Here is a 19,470-nt window from a genome sequence, read left to right as displayed (position 1 = left end):
GAGGGGCATAGCCGTGACTATGCCGATGAGATTTCGGATCTTTCCAATGCTCTTGACGAAGAGCGTGGTCTTCGTTTGGCTCTTGAGGAGTCATACAACAATGATCATGCTAAGTTAAAGAAAGATCTTGATCATGCTCTTGTTGTTTCTCGTGTGCTAAACTCCGAGAAGGCAAAGCTTGAGGTTGATCTTGCTAGACTCAAAGAGGAGTTTGACATTCTCGACAAGGCTCACAAAGTCTTGAAGGGTGTTCATGCTAGCCTCAAGGAGTCTCATGATCAACTCCAAGTGAAGCTAACTAAGGAGAAAGCCACCTTTCCTCATATGGTGTTAATTGATAATGCAAACGCTACTAACCCTTGTTGTGAGCATGTGCATATTGTTGAGGAGAATGCTAAGTTGAAGGAGCAACTTGAGAAAGGCCTTGTGTTATGCGTACAAGGTGAGAAGAACCTCAACGACCTTTTGAGCAATCAAAAGGAAGTTGTGGCCAAGGAGGGGATTGGGTTCGCACCCAATCCCAAGAACAAGAAGAAGAATGATAAGACCAAACGACCTCCTCCTCTCAAGCAAAATTTTGTGAAGGAGGGAGAGGGTGCTTCCAAGGAGAAGAAGAACAATGCGAAGGGTGGCGGTGTCAAGAAGGGCTATGACACCCCTTCCAACAAAGCAGGCGACTTTAATCCTTCTTATGTGTTATGGCGTGCTAGTGATGGGCATGTTTATGCCAAATTTGTTGGTTCTCCTCATGAGTATATTGAATGGTCTATTTGGGTTCCTAAGACCCTTGTTACTAACATCAAAGGACCCATTACAAAATGGGTACCTAAAACCAAGCATTGATCTCTTGTAGGTGTTTGCTTCCGCTGGGGGATCATGGTTGCTCGATAGTGGATCTACAAATCATATGACCGGAAGCAAGGACTTGGTGGTGGACGTGCACAAGGTTCCATCTATGCCCACTAATGTCGAGTGGGGTGATGCCTCATCTTCTAAGGTATTGGAACTCGGCAAAGTTGTCATTTCTCATGATCTCACGATTGAGAAGGTCATGCTTGTTGAGTCCCTTGCATACAATTTACTTTCCGTTCGTCAACTTGCAATCATGGGCTTTGCCACTTTCTTTGATATTGATACCGTGGCCCTCTTGTGGAGCAAGACTCTTAAAGTAGCCTTTGTTGGGCATGTCGAGAACGGTCTCTATGTGATTAACTTTTCGGAGCGACCCACTAAGACCGCGACATGCCTAATGGCTAAAGTTCACGTGGGATGGCTTTGGCATCGCCGTTTAGCCCATGCCAACTATATGTTGATGACATTATCTTTGGTTCCCCTAACAAAGCTTTCAATGAGGAATTTGCCGCACTCATGACCTCAAAGTTCAAGATGTCTTCCATGGGAGAGTTGAAGTTCTTTCTCGGTTTCGAAGTAAAGCAAAGAAGAGAAGGAACCTTCATCAACCAAGCCAAATACACTCAAGACATGCTCAAGAGATTCAAGCTAAGTGATGTCAAGCCGGCGTCCACTCCAATGCCCACCAAGTGCCAACTTGACATCGATCCCAATGGTGAAGCGGTGGATCAAAAGGTATATCTCTCCATGATTGGTTCCTTGCTTTACCTTTGTGCATCTAGACCGGATATCATGTTGAGTGTGGGAATTTGTGCACGGTTTCAAGCCGCACCTAAGGAAAGCCACTTTGTGGCGGTCAAGCGAATCTTTCGATATTTGGCTCATACCCCAAACTTTGGCTTATGGTACCCAAGAGGAGCAAACTTCAAGCTTGTAGGATATTCAGACTCCGATTGGGCGGGAGACAAAGTGGATAGGAAGTCCACTTCCGGAGGGTGCCAATTCCTTGGTTGCTCTTTGGTAAGTTGGTCTTCGAAAAAGCAAAGTTGTGTGTCTCTCTCGTCCACCGAAGCGGAGTATGTGGCGGCTAGGAGTTGTTGTGCACAACTCTTATGGATGAGGCAAACTTTAAAGGATTACGGTGTCATTTGTGAAAAAGTGCCCCTTTGGTGTGATAATGAAAGTGCCATCAAGATTTCTCTCAACCCCGTGCAACACTTCAAGACGAAGCATATTGAGATTCGGTATCACTTCATCCGAGATCACATTAGGCGAGGGGAGATCGAGCTCAACTACGTCAACACCCATGATAACCTTGCAGATATTTTCACGAAGCCTTTGGATGAAGCAAGATTTCGCGAGTTAAGGCATGAGCTAAATATCATTGATTCGAGCAATGTTGCTTGAACCCTTGCACACCCCACCACACTCAACTTGTTGTCTAATCTAGGTGTAGGCATGGACATAGGGGGAGTGTTGTTCTCTCAATGAACTCTCCCTCCCCCATTATGCATAAAGTGATCAACTCTTTCACATTAGCCATTTTTTATGGTACTTGTGCTTCAAAGACGAGTTTTGGTCATGGGCCCAAGGATAATTCTTCGCGGTGCCATACCAATTGACTCAAACATAGTTGGCTCCGGCCACCGCCCTCTCCTTGGAGAGTTTGTGTCTCATTTTTGGTCTGTGTTGTCTCTTGCCTCTCTTCCTTCGTGCCGAGCTTGTGCTTGTGGTGTTCAGTGTGTTAGCTCTTTGGTGTGGTCTCTCGCTTGAAGGTTCCGTGCTTCGGTGTCCTCTCTTTTGGTTGAAACTATCTTTTCTTGAGCTCACGGTACTACCGCGGCCTGCCATAGTACTACCGCAAAGGGGGGCGCGCGGTACTTCCGCACCCAGCACGGCAGTAATTTTTCACTGCCGCCTGGAAGAGCGGTACTACGGCCTCGGTGCGGTACTTCCGCCCGGGCGGTACTACCGCAATGACGTGCGGTACTACCGCGTAAGGAGCACACGGTACTTCCGCACCCAGCGCGGCAGTAATTTTTTACTGCCGCCTGGAAGAGCGGTACTACGGCCTAGGTGCGGTACTTCTGCCCGGGCGGTACTACCGCAATGACGTGCGGTACTACCGCGTGAGGAGCGCACGGTACTACCGCACCCAGCGCGGCAGTAATTTTTTACTGCCGCCTGGGGGAGCGTTACTATAGTCACGGTGCGGTACTTCTGCCCGGGGCGGTAGTACCGCGATGACGTGCGGTACTACCGTGCGGTCGAGGGTGTTTGGGGGTTAAACATGGGCAAGGGGAGTTCTAACTCCCCCATACCCATTCGTCTCTCTCCCCACTCCGTCTCTCTCTCTCTCTCAAGAACGGTGCCGGAGGTCCTCGCCGGATCTCCGTCTCCGGCCGCTCTCCTCGGATTCCGACCGGTGGGATCGTTCCCCACCACTCCCTCTTGCCATGGAACAAGGTTTAGCCCCAATCCCTCCTTTTTTCTTGTTCGTCTTGTTGTTTTTAGGTTTTGGGGAGATGCAAGTTGTTCTTGAGATTTTAGGCCAAGTCTATGCAAGAGTAGGATGTAGGAGAGTAGTTTTGTGTAGTGATGGTACTTGCTATAGTTGTCCCGTGATTGATTTGATCGACCGTAGTACCGTGTGTTGACACGGTTGTGCTCAGATCTCCATGGTTGTTTCAGACCTGCACCGCGCGGTACTACCGCACGTCCGGTACTACCGCCCTGCTGGTGCGGTACTACCGCACGTCCGGTACTACCGCTCCTTGGAGCGGTACTACCGCACGTGGCGCAACACACGTTACTACCGTTGTCTCAAATCCCTCTTGTGGCACTTCTCACGTGCCATGTCTACTTGTTTCTCCTGCTTTGTTGTGGTCTTTGCATTGATCCTTCTCGTGTTTCGTGCGTGTTTGTTTTGTGGTGTGTGTTTAGGTGGTGGCTCAGGTGCTCCGGCTTGCCGCTCCAATCCAAGCCGTGACACGGGATCCAAGCGTATGCGCAACACAGAGGAAGCAGAGGGCTATAATGCCCCCCAACGCAGAACCAAGACCACTACCACCAAAGAGAAGGAACCCGCCAAGGGTATGGATGAGATACCGCTTGCTGAGTTCATCTCTCGGAGGAAGATCAATCCGTATGGAAACCCTCGTGCTAACTTTCGAGGGAATGATCTATTCTGGACCAAGCAGCAGAATCTCATTTATCTGGATGTCATCAAGGCCAAGCAAAATACCCATGTGGAGGTGAAGTGGATCAACATGCATCACATGCGCAAAGAGGCGCACTGGGAATACTTTGGTGAGGCTTTGGACCTAGTGGAGCAATTTGGCATTGAGCATATCATCTCATTCCACAAAGACTATGATCCTGAGATCCTTGCTCAGTTCTTTGCCTCGGTGTATTTTCATCCCAATGAGGAAAGGACCATGACTTGGATGACCAATGGTCGGCAGCTGACTGCTACTTGGAAGGAATTCATGACCTTGCTTGGGGTTCCGGATGAGGGGCTCACCACACCCCAAGGTGTTCGCCCTCATGCCAATCCCGAGTCTGCCAACAAGAACAAGCTCATGCCCTACTATGTGGAGAAGAGGCTCTCCAATGGCAAGTCATCTTGGGTACTCAACTCCTTTCTTGACATCATGCACCGGATCTTCCGCAACACTCTCTTCCCACGCATTGGGGACAAGGACAAGGTGCATGCCTATCTGGTGGATATGATGCTCCTGTGTGAAGATGCTCGCAACTCTCAGACACTGCCACTTGATGTTTCACATATCATGTGGCATGAGCTTCGGTTTGCGGTCTACAACCGCAAGGTCCCCATCTATGGACCTTATTTGTTTCAGTTGATCTCGGCTACTTGGGAGCGGCTCTACCCTCAGGATGAGTTTGAGGCCCCTGGTTGGATCCGGCATGAGCCCATCAACCTCCGTATCAAGCCTCAGTGGGCCAACACTACCTCTCGTGCTGATACTGCGGCTGCCATGGACGTGGATGCAGATGAGGATGAGGAGGAGGCAGCAGACGAGGACAGCTCTGAGGGTTACATCCCTCCCACCTCTGAGCCTTCTTGGGCTAAGCGACTGAAGAACAAGATGAAGATGTTGTTCTGTATGCAAGCAAAGGGGCAGTACCAGACCCATGTGGCTTCCAAGGAGACTCGCCACCACGACAAGCGGATTTTCAGGACCTTTGGCGAGAACATATCTAGTGGGTCAGAGGTGAACATCACCCCAGAGGCAGAATGGCTGTACAAGCAGGGTTATCGGTGGACCGAGTCTGAGGAGGAGTCCGTCCCAGCTGCAGAGTCTGACGAGGAGCGTGCAAGTGACTACTCCGCTTGAGCCACCACTATTGATGTAGGTGTCCTCTCTGCCTTTTTGGCGTCTCGATGCCAAAGGGGGAGAGAGTGTAGGATTTGCGAGTTGTGTCGTGTTTGGGTCAGTTGAACTTCGTTTATTTCGTTTGCTTTGGTTTGTGCTCATGAGACCTTCTATCATATGGTGTAAGACATATGCACTCTATCGTACTGTAGTGAACTTATTGTATCTTGTGCTTATTACATTTTGCTCCTGTCTATCTTGCTTAGCTTTAGCCTTATTGCAAGATTTGCCATGTCCATAAAATATAGGGGGAGTGTTGATCCTAGTATGTGTGCCGTGCAGTCCAAAGCACTCATCGAGATAGCACACATCTAGGGGGAGCCCGTCTATATTTTAGAGACTTGGGGTTTGCCCTTGCTCTTTGCGTTATACCCTCGTGCAAATCCCGTGTTGTCATCAATCCACCAAAAAGGGGGAGATTGTAAGGGCATTTTTATCCCTTAGTTGGTTTTAGTGATTGATGATAATGCTTTTGCGGACTAATCATGTGCATCGAATATTTCAGATATATTGACTAGGCACAAGATGTTTGGGTTCCCCTCGAAGGCTATAGAAGACGGCGTTTCTCTTCATTTATTTTCGGTGGTATTGAGTCGTAGGGAAGCCGTACTATTAAGAGGGGTTCCGCGTTGGAAAGGTTGGGTGGACTCATCACGTACACATCTTCTTTGCACCTCCTTTCCTCTAGCCTTTGGAGCATCCGATGTTTTCCCTGTCTATGCAAATATTGCTCTTGCTTGCCGAACTAGGGCGTGCGGTAGTACTGCTCGTTAGAGCGGTAGTACCGCAGGACCTTGCGGTAGTACCGCCCGCTGGTGCGGTAGTACCGCAAGGACCCACGGTAGTACCGCTTCTAGTAAGCGGTAGTACCGTGGTCCCTGCTTAGTTCCGCAAGTACGCGGCACTAAGGGGCGGATGTAGTTTTTTACATCCGCACCTCGCGCGGTAGTACCGCGGCTGGCTTACGGTACTACCGCGTCGGGTTTTTGCATCGACTCCAACTCTGCGGAAGTAGCCACGGATGTAATTTTTTATATCCGTCCTTCCCATCTCTGGACAGCCCCTGCCTTGCGGTAGTACCGCAAGGGGGAGCGGTAGTACCGCGCCAGCAGTACTACCGCCCTGTACTTTAGTGCATTTGTGGCTGTTCTGGTCTCTGCTGCGTGGGCGGTAGTACCGCGGGGCCCTGCGGTAGTACCGCGCCCCTGGTGTGGTAGTACCGCGCTGCGCAGGCTGAGTTGGTGGATAACGGTTGGATTTGTTCCTCCACTATATAAGGGGTGTCTTCCTCCTCTAGTTGACTACCTCTTCCACCTCCAAGCTCCATTGTTGCTCCAAGCTCCATTTTCGCCCGATCTCCTTCCCTAGCCAATCAAACTTGTTGATTCTCTAGGGATTGGTTGAGAAGGCCCCGATCTACACTTCCACCGAGAGATATTTGAATCCCCCCACTAATCCCTTGTGGATCTTGTTACTCTTGGGTGTTTGAGCACCCTAGACGGTTAAGGTCACCGTGGAGCCATGGTCCATTGTGGTGAAGCTTCGTGGTATCGTTGGGAGCCTCCAATTAAGTTGTGGAGATTGCCCCAACCTTGTTTGTAAAGGTTCGGTCGCCGCCTCCAAGGGCACCAACAGTGGAATCACTGCATCTCGCATTGTGTGAGGGCGTGAGGAGAATACGGTGGCCCTAGTGGCTTCTTGGGGAGCATTGTGCCTCCACACCGCTCCAACGGAGACGTACTTCCTCTCAAAGGGAAGGAACTTCGGTAACACATCCTCGTCGTCACCGGCTCCACTCTTGGTTATCTCGTGCCTTTACTTGTGCAAGCTTATTTGTGTTTTATCTCTTGCTTGCGTGTATGCTTATTGTTGTTGCATCATATAGGTTGCTCACCTAGTTGCATATCTAGACAACCTACTTTGATGCAAAGTTTAAATTGGTAAAGAAAAGCTAAAATTGTTAGTTGCCTATTCACCCCCCTCTAGTCAACTATATCGATCCTTTCAGCCCCCCTTTTTCCTTCTCCTCCTCTCTCCCTTCCTTCCCTTCTCCTACTCCAACAAGGAAAGGAGGAGTCCTACTCCTTGGCGCGCCCTCCTTGGCCGGCCGCCTCTCCCCCCTTGCTCCTTTATATACGGGGGCAGGGGGCACCTCTAGACACACAAGTTGATATGCTGATCTCTCCCAGCCGTGTGCGGTGCCCCCCTCCACCATATTCCACCTCGGTCATATCGTAGCAGTGCTTAGGCGAAGCCCTGCGTCGGTAGCAACATCATCACTATCATCACACCGTCGTGCTGACGGAACTCTCCCGTGAAGCTCTGTTGGATCGAAGTTCGCGGGACGTCATCGAGCTGAACGTGTGCTGAACTCGGAGGTGCCGTACGTTCGGTACTTGGATCGGTCGGATCGTGAAGACGTACGACTACATCAACCGCGTTGTGCTAACGCTTCCGCTTTCGGTCTACGAGGGTACGTGGACAACACTCTCCCCTCTCGTTGCTATGCATCACCATGATCTTGCATGTGTGTAGGAATTTTTTTGAAATTACTACATTCCCCAACAGGCTCCGGCTGGACCTGGCCAGGGCGCGGTGGCGCTGGTGTTGTTGTGGTGGTGGTGGTGCGTGTCCGCCTTGCCGACGTTTGGTGGGCGGGCGGCGCGGGTTGGGGCATCGGCCCGACGTGTCTGTTGCTCCGGCTGTGGGCGGCGGCAGCGGGGTGGCTCGGCTCTCCCGGTGTGGAGGCTTCCATTCGCCGTGCCGGCATCACGGCAGCTCGGCGGGCTGGCTGGGACAGCGGCTGGTTTTTTGGCGTCGGCTCGTATGTAGGCGGCCCGTTTCGACCTTCAGTCTTCTCCTCGTCGTCTGGTTGCTCCCTTCGTCGGAGGTTCGGCCCTCCCCCAACAATGGTACATCGCTCGTCTCGCGCTTGGCAGCAGGACCGGCCTCGTCTCGCGCCCGGCAACCGGACCGACCTCGTCTCGCGCCCGGCAGCAGGACCGTGCTCGTCTCGCGCCCGACAGAAGGACCGACCTCGTCTCGCGCCCGGCAGCAGGACCGTGCTCGTCTCGCGCCCGGCAGCAGGACCGACCTCGTCTCGCACCCGATGCCCCGGATGGGTCGATGGAGGCCAGTTTTGGCCGACCTATTGGGTTTCGGAGTTGGGGGCCGCCCAGGGGTGCGAAAGGCGGGCCCTTTCTGCCCGTATCTTTGGTTGGGGTTGCGGTGGGTCTCGAGCGAGGTGGTATCAAGGTCTGGGATGCCGGGGCGGCGGCCCTGGTGGTGGTTCCGTGGTGCTCATGGGCGGAGCCCGTTGTTAGGTGCTGCCCATTGGCCATGGTCGTGTGGACGGCGTGGTCGCTGGGGTGTGGCGTCTGGTGGTGGTGAGTGTTGGCCGGGGTGAAAACCTGATCTATCTTCGGACAGACCGGCGGCGGCGAAGCTCGTTCCCTTCTTGAAGGCGTCGTCGCGGCTCTCATTGCCCGTCGTGTTGCTCCAGGGGAAACTCTGATCCTCGGATCGGGCGGTGGCGGCACTCTGGTATTGTAACCTTCCTGAAGGCGCCGCCTTGGAGCACATGATTCGTCATATGCGGCTTCATCTCTTCGCGGTGGCATGCTCATGGTTGAGGACTCCGGTTGCTCTTGTAGTACTAGGGGTAGTGTTGCTGCGCTTAGCGCCTCCGTATCCTGCCTTGGGATGTGTGCGTGTGTTGTCATGGAGTGTGTTTGTATCTAAGTTGTGATTGATCGGTGCTTTATATATAATGCAGGGCGAAAGCCTTTTTTTATGTACCACTAGAGATGGGTACAAAACACAGGGGTGTATGTCCCGTCCGTGTGTTGGCGGTTGGAACTTGTGTTGAACCTTTTCCCCCTTGTCCTTCGTGCATGGTTGCACCCTTTTGTATACGGCAGGACCAGACCAAGGTCCCCTTGGTGAATTTCTACTACTTGGTAGTACGGCGAAGGTTTATCTGAAACGCTTCTTTTTATTTAAATCGCGTCCGTCGCGAAAGTGAGCGTGCCTTGAGTTTCAAATAAGCTCCATAGAATAGAATGCGTGTGTCGCCGTGTCCGTGTCGACTGCCAGCTTGGATGGAATCAGCAGCAGGACACACACTGCAAGATCGATCGGCCTGGACAGCCCGGCCACCGTGACCCAACACACGTTCGAAAACACGAACACGCACCTCGAGAGGCGCCGCACGCCCCGTCTCGCGCCCAGCACTGCACTGCCGCGCAACAGTCCTAGCTGCTGTGACTGCGAGCGTGTACGAGCGGATGAGATAGCACGCTCACGCTTCGATACCGAACCCTGTCACATTATATCGCGCGATGGATGGATGGACACCTACGTACAAAGTACAGTACGTGCCGGAAATCACTGTTTAGTTTGGCTAATTTTAATTAATTAATTATTTATATCGCGTAAAGTACGCCTACGTACAAAACACAGTACATTCCGTCACCAAATCACTGTTTAGTTTGGCTACTAATTCACATTATTTTAGGGCAATTGATGCATGTACAAAGTACACACAATATGTACTCTACCGGAAATCACTGTTTGATTAACACCCGGTTCCGCGGTTAAAAGACCCATTGACACCCCAGATCCGCACAGGAGCTCACCGACCTGCCATGATTAATTAGGTGACGGAATGATTAGCCAGCATCAACGGTTGGACGGACCCCATCCATAAACGGCGCGCTGCGTCAGCACAAACAGTGACCCAGGTTCAGAATTCTGATGTCGACGACGATGAACGATTGAGCCAACGGATGCTGTGTGCCGACATAGGTTCCCACCAGCAAAACTATGTTTGCGTTCCCAAATCTCCAGTACTGCTCCTATGTTGATTTTGGACACGGATGACAATGACACAAACGGGTGCTTAATAGTGTGTGCGCTTTCACACACGTATCCCTGACGGGGATGACAATGGCATCATGGAGTAGTTGAATTGGAGCATCGCAGAGGGCTCGCTTACGATCGACCACCCAATGTTTGATTGAGCCAAATCTATCTCCTTAAAAAAAAAATCTATTCGTGTTTTTTTTAACATAATCTATTCGTGTGTTGGAATGCCGTGTGTTGTCTCATTGTGTGTCCGAGATCGACCGGTTTCCTACACATGTCGTACGCCCTTGAGCCACTTGTACAACTATCAATCTCAGAAGCTCCTAGGCACAGGCTTGTTTCAGAAACTCGCAGCCGCAAACCAGCACATAGAAAAACACCATCCCTACTAGCAAATCCGCCTACAAGCACTAGAATACTCCACGGTGGCGCTGTCAGATGAAACACACGTATGGTTAAAATAACTTGAACATCCCTGTCACTGAACTCCACAGAGAAGAGACCAACGTCGCCACTGCGTAGCTTGATACCACGCAAGAACATGACAGGGCGGATCAGCGCTAAACAATGGACAGAGATATGATTAATTAGCCACACCATCTCACGCTAGCACCGCATATAAAATAAAACACGCCGTGACAGTGCCGCAAGCAAACATCCAAGACGTCCTCGTCTCACGCTAATCGATTACCGCACTGACGACCCGAACCATCGAGATAAAACAAACCCTTGGGGCCGAAGAAAGAAGGGCGACGCAAGAGGCGCCGTCTCGAACCCTCCGGAAGACGAAAATGGCATTGCCATTGCCACTGATCAACGTCGATGACCTCACAGGCAACAGCGACGCGCCACCAGTTCACGGAACCGTTAATGGAGCACCGATTCATGGCGGCCATGACAACAACGACTGTAATAATTAACGAGTGCAGGGCCAAAATTGTTAGAATTAATGGGCTAGGCCCATAGCAATTTCTGAAATCTCAAAGCCCATGTGTAAAATGGCAAGTGGTGGTGCTAAGTTTAGTCCCACCTTGGAAGTTGAAGAAGAGTTGGACCTCTTTATATAGTGGGTTCTCTCCACCACTTTAAGTGGTGTGTGAGAAGAGAAAGGGAAAACCACACGCGCGCGTTCGCTCCCCTCGCCTGGCCGGGGCGGGGCGGGGCGGGGATACATGCGACATGCGCGTGAATGGTCCGCCGAAATCCGGTCCTTCTCCTTGCATTTTTATGTCTTGGCAGACAAGTTTTTGATTTCTTGTCCGGTAAGTATACGAATTAGAAACCGAGTCGGTTTGGGATTGTGGTCGCGACACAATACCGCCTCTGGTCCTAATATATATACAGCTACCGGCTGCGGCCAGAGACACACCAAAAACACCTAGGGTTTTGCCTCATCTCACAACTTGCGCCGCCATCGTAGTCTACTCCATCCCAAACGCCGGCGTGCATCGGCACGTGGGAGAGCAGGTCTCCGGAACCGTTCGTCTTTGCGATCCTGCACCGGGAGAGGACGAATTAGGTTTTTGGGAAGCGCTGTGCGCGACTGCTCAAATTCGTCATCACGGGTCGTCTTCCGTCCAAGTCGGGCGGTGCTACTCATCGTCGTATTCATCGCCGTCAGCAGCAGATCGTTGCCAACATCGTCATCAACACTGTCGCACCCATAATAGCTAACGATCAGTACGTCCAACATCCTCTGTTCATGTCTGTTTCTACAGCTATTGTTACGTGTTTGCTGCTGTTATGCATGTCTTGCTGTTCTTCTAGTTTGCTAGATTATTGCATGCTAGTATCTCTTCTAGTCATGAATTATTTACTGGAATTAATCATGAACTTGCCTAATATTCCAACAATCCAAAAACCTAATTATAGGCAATTTCCTGAGTTAACTATGGCTGGATTTGCTGATGCACTGAGGCCGGATAAGTTTACCGGTGTGCACTTTAAGAGGTGGCAGGTGAAGACCACGCTCTGGCTTACTGCTCTGAAAGTTTTCCACGCTAGTGTTGGTGCTCCAGAGGGAATAACCGACGAAGATCGGAGAAAATTCCAGGAAGCCAATACTATGTTTGTGGGATGCATTCTGAGTGTTCTTGCTGACCGTCTGTGTGATGTGTACATGCACATAAACGACGGAAAAATTCTGTGGGATGCATTGAATGCAAAATTCGGTGCAACAGATGCAGGCAGTGAACTGTACATCATGGAGAGTTTTCATGACTACAAGATGGTGAATAACCGTTCTGTGGTTGAACAAGCTCATGAGATACAGTGCATTGTGAAGGAACTTGAACTCCTTAGATGTGTTCTACCCGACAAATTCGTGGCTGGGTGCATGATTGCAAAGTTGCCTCCTTCATGAAGGAATTTCGCCACAACTCTGAAGCATAAGAGACAGGAGATATCAGTTGAAAATCTGATTGCATCTCTTGATGTTGAAGAAAAAGCTCGGGCTAAAGATACCACTGAAAAAGGAGGTGAGGTTCAGCCTACTGCTAACATGGTGCAGAGGTACCCACAGAACAAGAACAAAGGGAAGAACAAACCTGTTTTCAACAAGCCTACCAAGACTACTACCTTCAAGAAGAAGAAGTTCAACAAGGCTGAGCTAGAGTGCTACGCCTGTGGGAAGCCTGGACACTTTTCCAAGGAATGCCCTGAACGTGCAGACCGCAGAGGGAAAACAAGCTCCAAGACTGTCAACATGGTGACCGCTAGCAATACTGATGGGTATGGTAATTTACCTATTGTGCTTTCAGTATTTCAATCATCTTCGTGGTGGATTGATTCGGGTGCTAACGTTCATGTGTGTGCTGACATCTCCCTGTTTACTTCTTATCAGGTCGCAAGGGATTCTTCCGTCCTAATGGGGAATGGGTCACATGCTTCTGTTCATGGCATTGGCACGGTGGATCTGAAGTTTACTTCGGGAAAGATCGTGCAACTAAGGAACGTGCAGCATGTCCCTACTATGAACAAGAATCTAGTTAGCGGCTCCCTTCTATGTCGAGATGGATTTAAGGTAGTTTTAGAGTCCAATAAAGTAATCGTGTCAAGATTTGGACAATTTAAAGGCTATGAGTGCGGAGGCTTGTTCCGATTTTCTCTTTTAGATTTTTGCAATAAGTCAATAAACCAAATTTGTGCTAGTGTTAATGATGATGCAAGTATTTGGCACTCTCATTTATGTCATATTAATTTTGGTTTAATGTCTCGGCTGTCCAGCATGAGTTTAATTCCGAACTTCACAGTTGCCAAAGGTTCTAAGTGCCATAGTTGTGTGCAATCTAAGCAACCTCGAAAGCCTCATAAGGCTGCCGAGGAGAGAAACTTGGCACCTCTAGAACTCATACATTCTGATCTTTGTGAGATGAATGGTGTGTTGACAAAAGGTGGAAAGAGATATTTCATGACTTTGATTGATGATGCGACTAGATTTTGCTATGTTTATTTGTTGCAAACTAAAGATGAAGCATTAGACTACTTTAAAATCTATAAAGCTGAAGTTGAAAATCAACTAGAGAGAAAGATCAAGCGTCTTAGGTCCGATCGTGGTGGAGAGTATTTTCCAAAAGTTTTTGATGAATTTTGTGAGGAACATGGTATTATTCATGAGAGGACGCCTCCCTATTCACCTCAATCAAATGGAGTGGCCGAGAGGAAAAACCGCACATTGACTGACTTGGTGAATGCCATGTTAGACACTGCTGGTTTATCTAAGGCATGGTGGGGGGAGGCTCTATTGACTTCATGTCATGTCCTGAATAGAGTTCCCAACAATAATAAAGAGAAAACCCCTTATGAGGAGTGGGTTGGGAGAAAACCATCACTTTCTTATTTGCGCACTTGGGGATGTTTGGCAAAGGTCAATATTCCTATTCCTAAGAAACGCAAACTTGGACCAAAGACAGTGGATTGTGTCTTTCTAGGGTATGCTCAACGGAGCATTGCTTATAGGTTTTTAGTGGTAAAATCTGAAGTACCTGATATGCATGTTGATACTATAATGGAATCTCGTGATGCAACATTTTTTGAGAACATATTTCCTATGAAAGATATGCATAGCATTGCTAGATTTTCTTCTAAGATAATTCCTGAATCTAGTACAACTGATGAATATTTCGAACAATCACATGAGCAAGTCCTTGAGAAGGATAACAATGAAGTTCCTAGAAGGAACAAGAGACAAAGGGTTGCAAAATCCTTTGGTGATGATTTCATTGTATACCTTGTGGACGACACACCCAAGACGATTGCAGAAGCATATGCATCTCCGGATGTAGATGATTGGAAAGAAGCTGTTCATAATGAGATGGACTCAATTCTTTCTAATGGAACTTGGGAACTAACTGATAGACCATATGGTTGTAAACCTGTGGGCTGTAAGTGGGTGTTCAAAAAGAAGCTGAAGCCTGATGGTACTATTGATAAGTACAAGGCGCGGCTAGTGGCCAAGGGCTACACTCAGAAAGAAGGCGAAGATTACTTTGACACCTATTCACCCGTTGCTAGAATGACCACCATTCGAGTGTTACTTTCCTTGGCTGCCTCTTATGGTCTTATCATTCATCAAATGGATGTAAAGACAGTTTTTCTCAATGGAGAGTTGGAAGAGGAGATCTATATGGATCAGCCTGACGGGTTTGTGGTAAAGGGTGAAGAGAGAAAGGTGTGCAAGTTGTTAAAATCTTTGTATGGTCTGAAACAGGCACCTAGCAATGGCATGAGAAGTTTGAAAGAACTCTGACTTCTACAGGATTTGTCATTAACGAGGCTGATAGGTGTGTTTACTATCGCCATGGTGGGGGCAATAGTGTCATATTATGTTTGTATGTGGACGACATACTGATCTTTGGTACAAACATTAATGCAATTAATGAGGTCAAGTCTTTTCTATCAAAAAGTTTTGACATGAAAGATCTGGGAGAAGCCGATGTAATTCTAAACATCAAACTTATTAAGGATGAGAGTGGGATTACATTAACGCAATCTCACTATGTTGAGAAGGTCTTGAACCGATTCGGTTTTATGGATAGCAAGCCTTCTCCAACACCTTATGATCCCAGCGTGACACTCAGAAAGAACAAGAAAGAAACGAGAGATCAATTAAGATACTCTCAAATTGTCAGTTCACTCATGTACTTAGCTAGCACTACAAGACCAGATATCTCTTTTGCTGTGAGCAAACTGAGTAGGTTCATGTCCAACCCGGGTGATGATCATTGGCATGCACTAGAAAGGGTCTTGTGCTATCTGAGAGGTACTATGAGTTACGGAATTACTTATTCAGGGCATCCTGCTGTGCTAGAAGGATATAGTGATTCAAATTGGATCTCCGATGTTGATGTACTTTACGCAACAAGTGGGTATGTATTTACTCATGGTGGTGGCGCAGTGTCATGGAGGTCTTGCAAGCAAACCATATTGACGAGGTCAACTATGGAAGCAGAATTAACTGCTTTGGACACAGCTACTGTTGAGGCAGAATGGCTGCGTGAGCTCTTGATGGACTTGCCGGTTGTTGAAAAACCTGTACCGGCTATTCTTATGAATTGTGATAACCAAACGGTTATCGCTAAAGTGAACAATTCTAAAGATAATGCAAAGTCATCAAGACACGTGAAAAGACGTTTGAAGTCTGTCAGGAAGTTGAGAAACTCCGGAGTAATAACTGTTACGTATATACAAACAGACAAAAACCTGGCAGATCCCTTTACAAAGGGACTATCACGAAATGTGATAGATATTGCATCGAGGGAGATGGGTATGAGACCCATAGATGTTACACCATAGTAGTAACCCAACCTTTGTGATCGGAGATCCCGTGAATTAGGATCTGGGAAGAACAAGCTATTGGTTAACTGAGGAGAGTAATAACTTATGATCGTCTCCAAGTGAAGATGCAAAACTCTCAGAGCTGTAAGGCTCAGATCTGTAAGGCAGGTTGGCAACATGCCTTAATGTGGTTCTATTGGCTATAATTAGCAAAGATGCTGTCCTACAGAGCAGTCTTGAAAGAACACACCTATATGAGTTCTGACTGTAAACGTCGTAGTCTATGAGATTTGGGTGATCTCTAGTAAGCTCACGAAGAGACCAGGGAGTATGACGTATAAGCTCCAAACCGCGGGGTAGCCTACTGGCGGTCAGGTACTGGTTAAGACTTTGAGTGAAACCTGTTCACACAAAACTAGCAATTCAAGGCATAGTCCATTGTCAAGTTGTGAATGGATGTAGCTTAAAGTTCTAGGCAGAAGTTCAACTTAACAGTCTCTGCTGAAACACTGGTATATTAAACAAGTGATGAGAGAAGGCAAATCTCTAAATGGGTATTTGAGATCTGGTGGGGGATTGTTAGAATTAATGGGCTAGGCCCATAGCAATTTCTGAAATCTCAAAGCCCATGTGTAAAATGGCAAGTGGTGGTGCTAAGTTTAGTCCCACCTTGGAAGTTGAAGAAGAGTTGGACCTCTTTATATAGTGGGTTCTCTCCACCACTCTAAGTGGTGTGTGAGAAGAGAAAGGGAAAACCACACGCGCGCGCTCGCTCGCCTCGCCTCGCCGGGCCGGGGCGAGGCGTACATGCGACATGCGCGTGAATGGTCCGCCGAAATCCGTCCGTCTCCTTGCAGGAACGCAGCTTCCTTTTGCCGTTTTATTTTTATGTCTTGCATACAAGTTTTTGATTTCTTGTCCGGTAAGTATACGAATTAGAAACCGAGTCGGTTTGGGATTGTGGTCGCGACACAATACCGCCTCTGGTCCTAATATATATACAGCTACCGGCTGCGGCCAGAGACACACCGAAAAACACCTAGGGTTTTGCCTCATCTCACAACTTGCGCCGCCATCGTAGTCTACTCCATCCCAAACGCCGGCGTGCATCGGCGCGTGGGAGAGCAGGTCTCCGAAACCGTTCGTCTTTGCAATCCTGCACCGGGAGAGGACGAATTAGGTTTTTGGGAAGCGCTATGCGCGACTGCTCAAATTCGTCATCACGGGTCGTCTTCCGTCCAAGTCGGGCGGTGCTACTCATCGTCGTATTCATCGCCGTCAGCAGCAGATCGTTGCCAACATCGTCATCAACACTGTCGCACCCATAATAGCCAACGATCAGTACGTCCAACATCCTCTGTTCATGTCTATTTCTACAGCTATTGTTACGTGTTTGCTGCTGTTATGCATGTCTTGCTGTTCTTCTAGTTTGCTAGATTATTGCATGCTAGTATCTCTTCTAGTCATGAATTATTTACTAGAATTAATCATGAACTTGCCTAATATTCCAACAAAAATTTGTCGGATGGATCGTGGAACATTACATTAACATCGCGGGACGGGATCGCTGTCGCCATTTACATGTCTGCTAATTCTCGGTGCGCTAAGCTACGTAACTACCAGCTGCTAGCTAGGCTAATGGTACCGCGCGCTAAGCCCAGGCCGTGCTTCTCTGGTTTGATAACTGATGCTGCGGCGGCGAGCCTGGGCTTCGCGTCGTGCTCGTCGGCTCGTGGCGTGGCGTGGCGTGGCTGCTCACATGACGGAGCAGGCGTTGGGGTTCTCGTCGCTGAACATCTGGGGCGCGTGGGCGGGGTACGTCGCGTAGGGCGGCGGGTACTGGGGCCCGGCGTTCGGGTAGAAGCCGGGGTTCGGCGGCGGGGCGGCGGGGCCGTAGTAGCCGACGGGCGCCGGGGTGTACGGCATGTAGCCGTACTGTGGGGGCATCTGGTACATGCTCGGGTCCGCCATGGGCATCGGCGCCACGGACGCCGCGGACTTGTCCTTCTTGTCCTCGCCGCCGCCACCGCCGTCCTTCTTCTTTTCGCCGCCCTCGCCAGCGCCCTTGTCCTTCTTCTTCTCCCCGTCGTCTTTCTTGTCGCCGTCCTTCTTGCCGGGGGTGACCACCTCCACCGGCCGACTGAGCTTGTCCCTGAGGTAGCCCGGCAGGGCGGCTGCGTCCATGGTGCCAGTCACCTTCACCAGGTCCTTGGCAGCGTCCACCGTCACTTCCTTCACTCCTGCGTAGAACAAAACAAGAGAAGAAGGAAGGTGTCAGTCAGTTTCCAGCAAGATTCAACTGAATGATTCCTTCTTCCAGGCCGGAATGAATCTGCGGCCAAAAAGAAGAAACAGAAAACCGACCTTTGATCTTGTTGACGCGCCGCTTGATGCGGTCGATGCAGCCGTCGCAGTGCAGCCTGATCTTGAGCGTCACCGTCTCCTGATAGAATCAAGGAAAAAGGGCAAGATGAATTTGAGACCAAATCTTCATTTAGAGCACCTGCAGGCTGCAAGTAACTAACTACTCCATATAACAGAGTCGTCGAGCCAGGGACGGACCTCTTTGGGCTCCTTTGGTTTCTTCTCCTCCTCCTTGGGCTTGTCGGCGGTTTCCACTTTTTTCTCTTTTTTCTCAGCACCGGCACCGGCACCGCCCTTCTCCTTGTCTGCTGCCTTGCTCTTCTCTTTCTCCGGCTTATCGCCGGCGTCGGGCTTCTTGTCCTTGTCTTTCTCCTTGTTGTCCTTGTTGGGCGAGGCGGCTCCGGCGGAGACGATTTGAACGGGCTTCTTGGTCCTGGCCTCGATGCGCTCTTTGATCTCCGCCGCGTCCGCGGCGCCGGTGACGACCACCTTGTTGGCCGCCGTGTCAGTCTTAACCGACTCCACGCCTACGGAGAAGCAAAGGCAAACGGTCAGAAATCAGTCGTAGCACAAAGAATGGAACCGTAAGGAGGCGGAGACCAAGTGAATGAAAGGAAGAGGCAGGCGTACCAGGGGCGTTCTTGATGGCCCGCTTAACCTTGGTGGCGCAGCCGGCGCAATGCAAGTCGACCTTGAGCACGATGGGCTGGGCCGCCGCCGCGGCGTCCTTCTTCTGGTCGCCGCCGTCTGCCTTGCCCGGCTTCTCCTTCTTGTCCTCGCCCATGGCGTACGTAGCGGTGGCTTGGCTTCTTGTCTCTCCGCCGAGCTCCGGGGAAGGGAGGTAGTTAGTGCGTGCGTGGGCGCGTGGGTTGGAGGAGAGGAGCAGGTGGTGCTTGGAATGAAGGAGCAGGAGAGGTGGGGTGGGGGCGGTGTTAAATAGAGTACTACGGGAGGAGGGAGTAGAGTAGTACCGTACAAGTGCAACAAGTTGTGTGAGGTGGGTGGGCGGAGTGAGGAAGGGCGAAGAGTTTGAGTGGCAATGGCGGCCGGGTCTGGATCGGTGGGAAACGGGTCCGGTCGGGTGTAGACCCGGGTAGAAGGTTGCTGACTGGGACTGCTGACCCGGCTGAGACTGGCTGAATGGCCGGTCAATGCGTGGCTCTTCCTCTTCGTCTTCCTGGCTGCTTCGTTGCGTTGCATGCATACTACGATTTCC

General features: G+C 49.9%; 1 protein-coding gene across 1 annotated transcript; it reads right to left on the bottom strand.

Annotated features, from left to right (window-relative positions):
* Window positions 1–17,360: 17,360 nt before the first annotated feature.
* LOC109748621 (heavy metal-associated isoprenylated plant protein 3) lies at window positions 17,361–19,248 on the bottom strand. Its single transcript, XM_020307651.4, has 4 exons — window positions 18,885–19,248; window positions 18,453–18,781; window positions 18,255–18,333; window positions 17,361–18,130 (listed from the first exon to the last, which is right to left on the bottom strand). The coding sequence occupies exons 1-4, from the start codon at window positions 19,036–19,038 to the stop codon at window positions 17,646–17,648; spliced, it is 1,047 nt and encodes a 348-aa protein (XP_020163240.1). The 5' UTR covers window positions 19,039–19,248; the 3' UTR covers window positions 17,361–17,645.
* Window positions 19,249–19,470: the final 222 nt, after the last annotated feature.

Source organism: Aegilops tauschii, chromosome 1 (genome assembly GCF_002575655.3).
Source record: "Aegilops tauschii subsp. strangulata cultivar AL8/78 chromosome 1, Aet v6.0, whole genome shotgun sequence".
Taxonomy (NCBI): Eukaryota; Viridiplantae; Streptophyta; class Magnoliopsida; order Poales; family Poaceae; genus Aegilops; species Aegilops tauschii.
The sequence above is the reverse complement of the archived record's forward strand: the minus strand, read 5'-3'. Positions and strand labels throughout refer to the sequence as shown.

Excerpts from the sequence above, each read along its gene's own strand:
- LOC109748621 (XM_020307651.4), bottom strand. The coding sequence starts at position 19,038 with ATGGGCGAGGACAAGAAGGAGAAGCCGGGCAAGGCAGACGGCGGCGAC. Across the intron at positions 18,782-18,884 it reads GGCCATCAAGAACGCCCCTG|GCGTGGAGTCGGTTAAGACT; the intron begins GTACGCCTGCCT and ends GCTTCTCCGTAG. Across the intron at positions 18,131-18,254 it reads GCGCGTCAACAAGATCAAAG|GAGTGAAGGAAGTGACGGTG; the intron begins GTCGGTTTTCTG and ends TGTTCTACGCAG.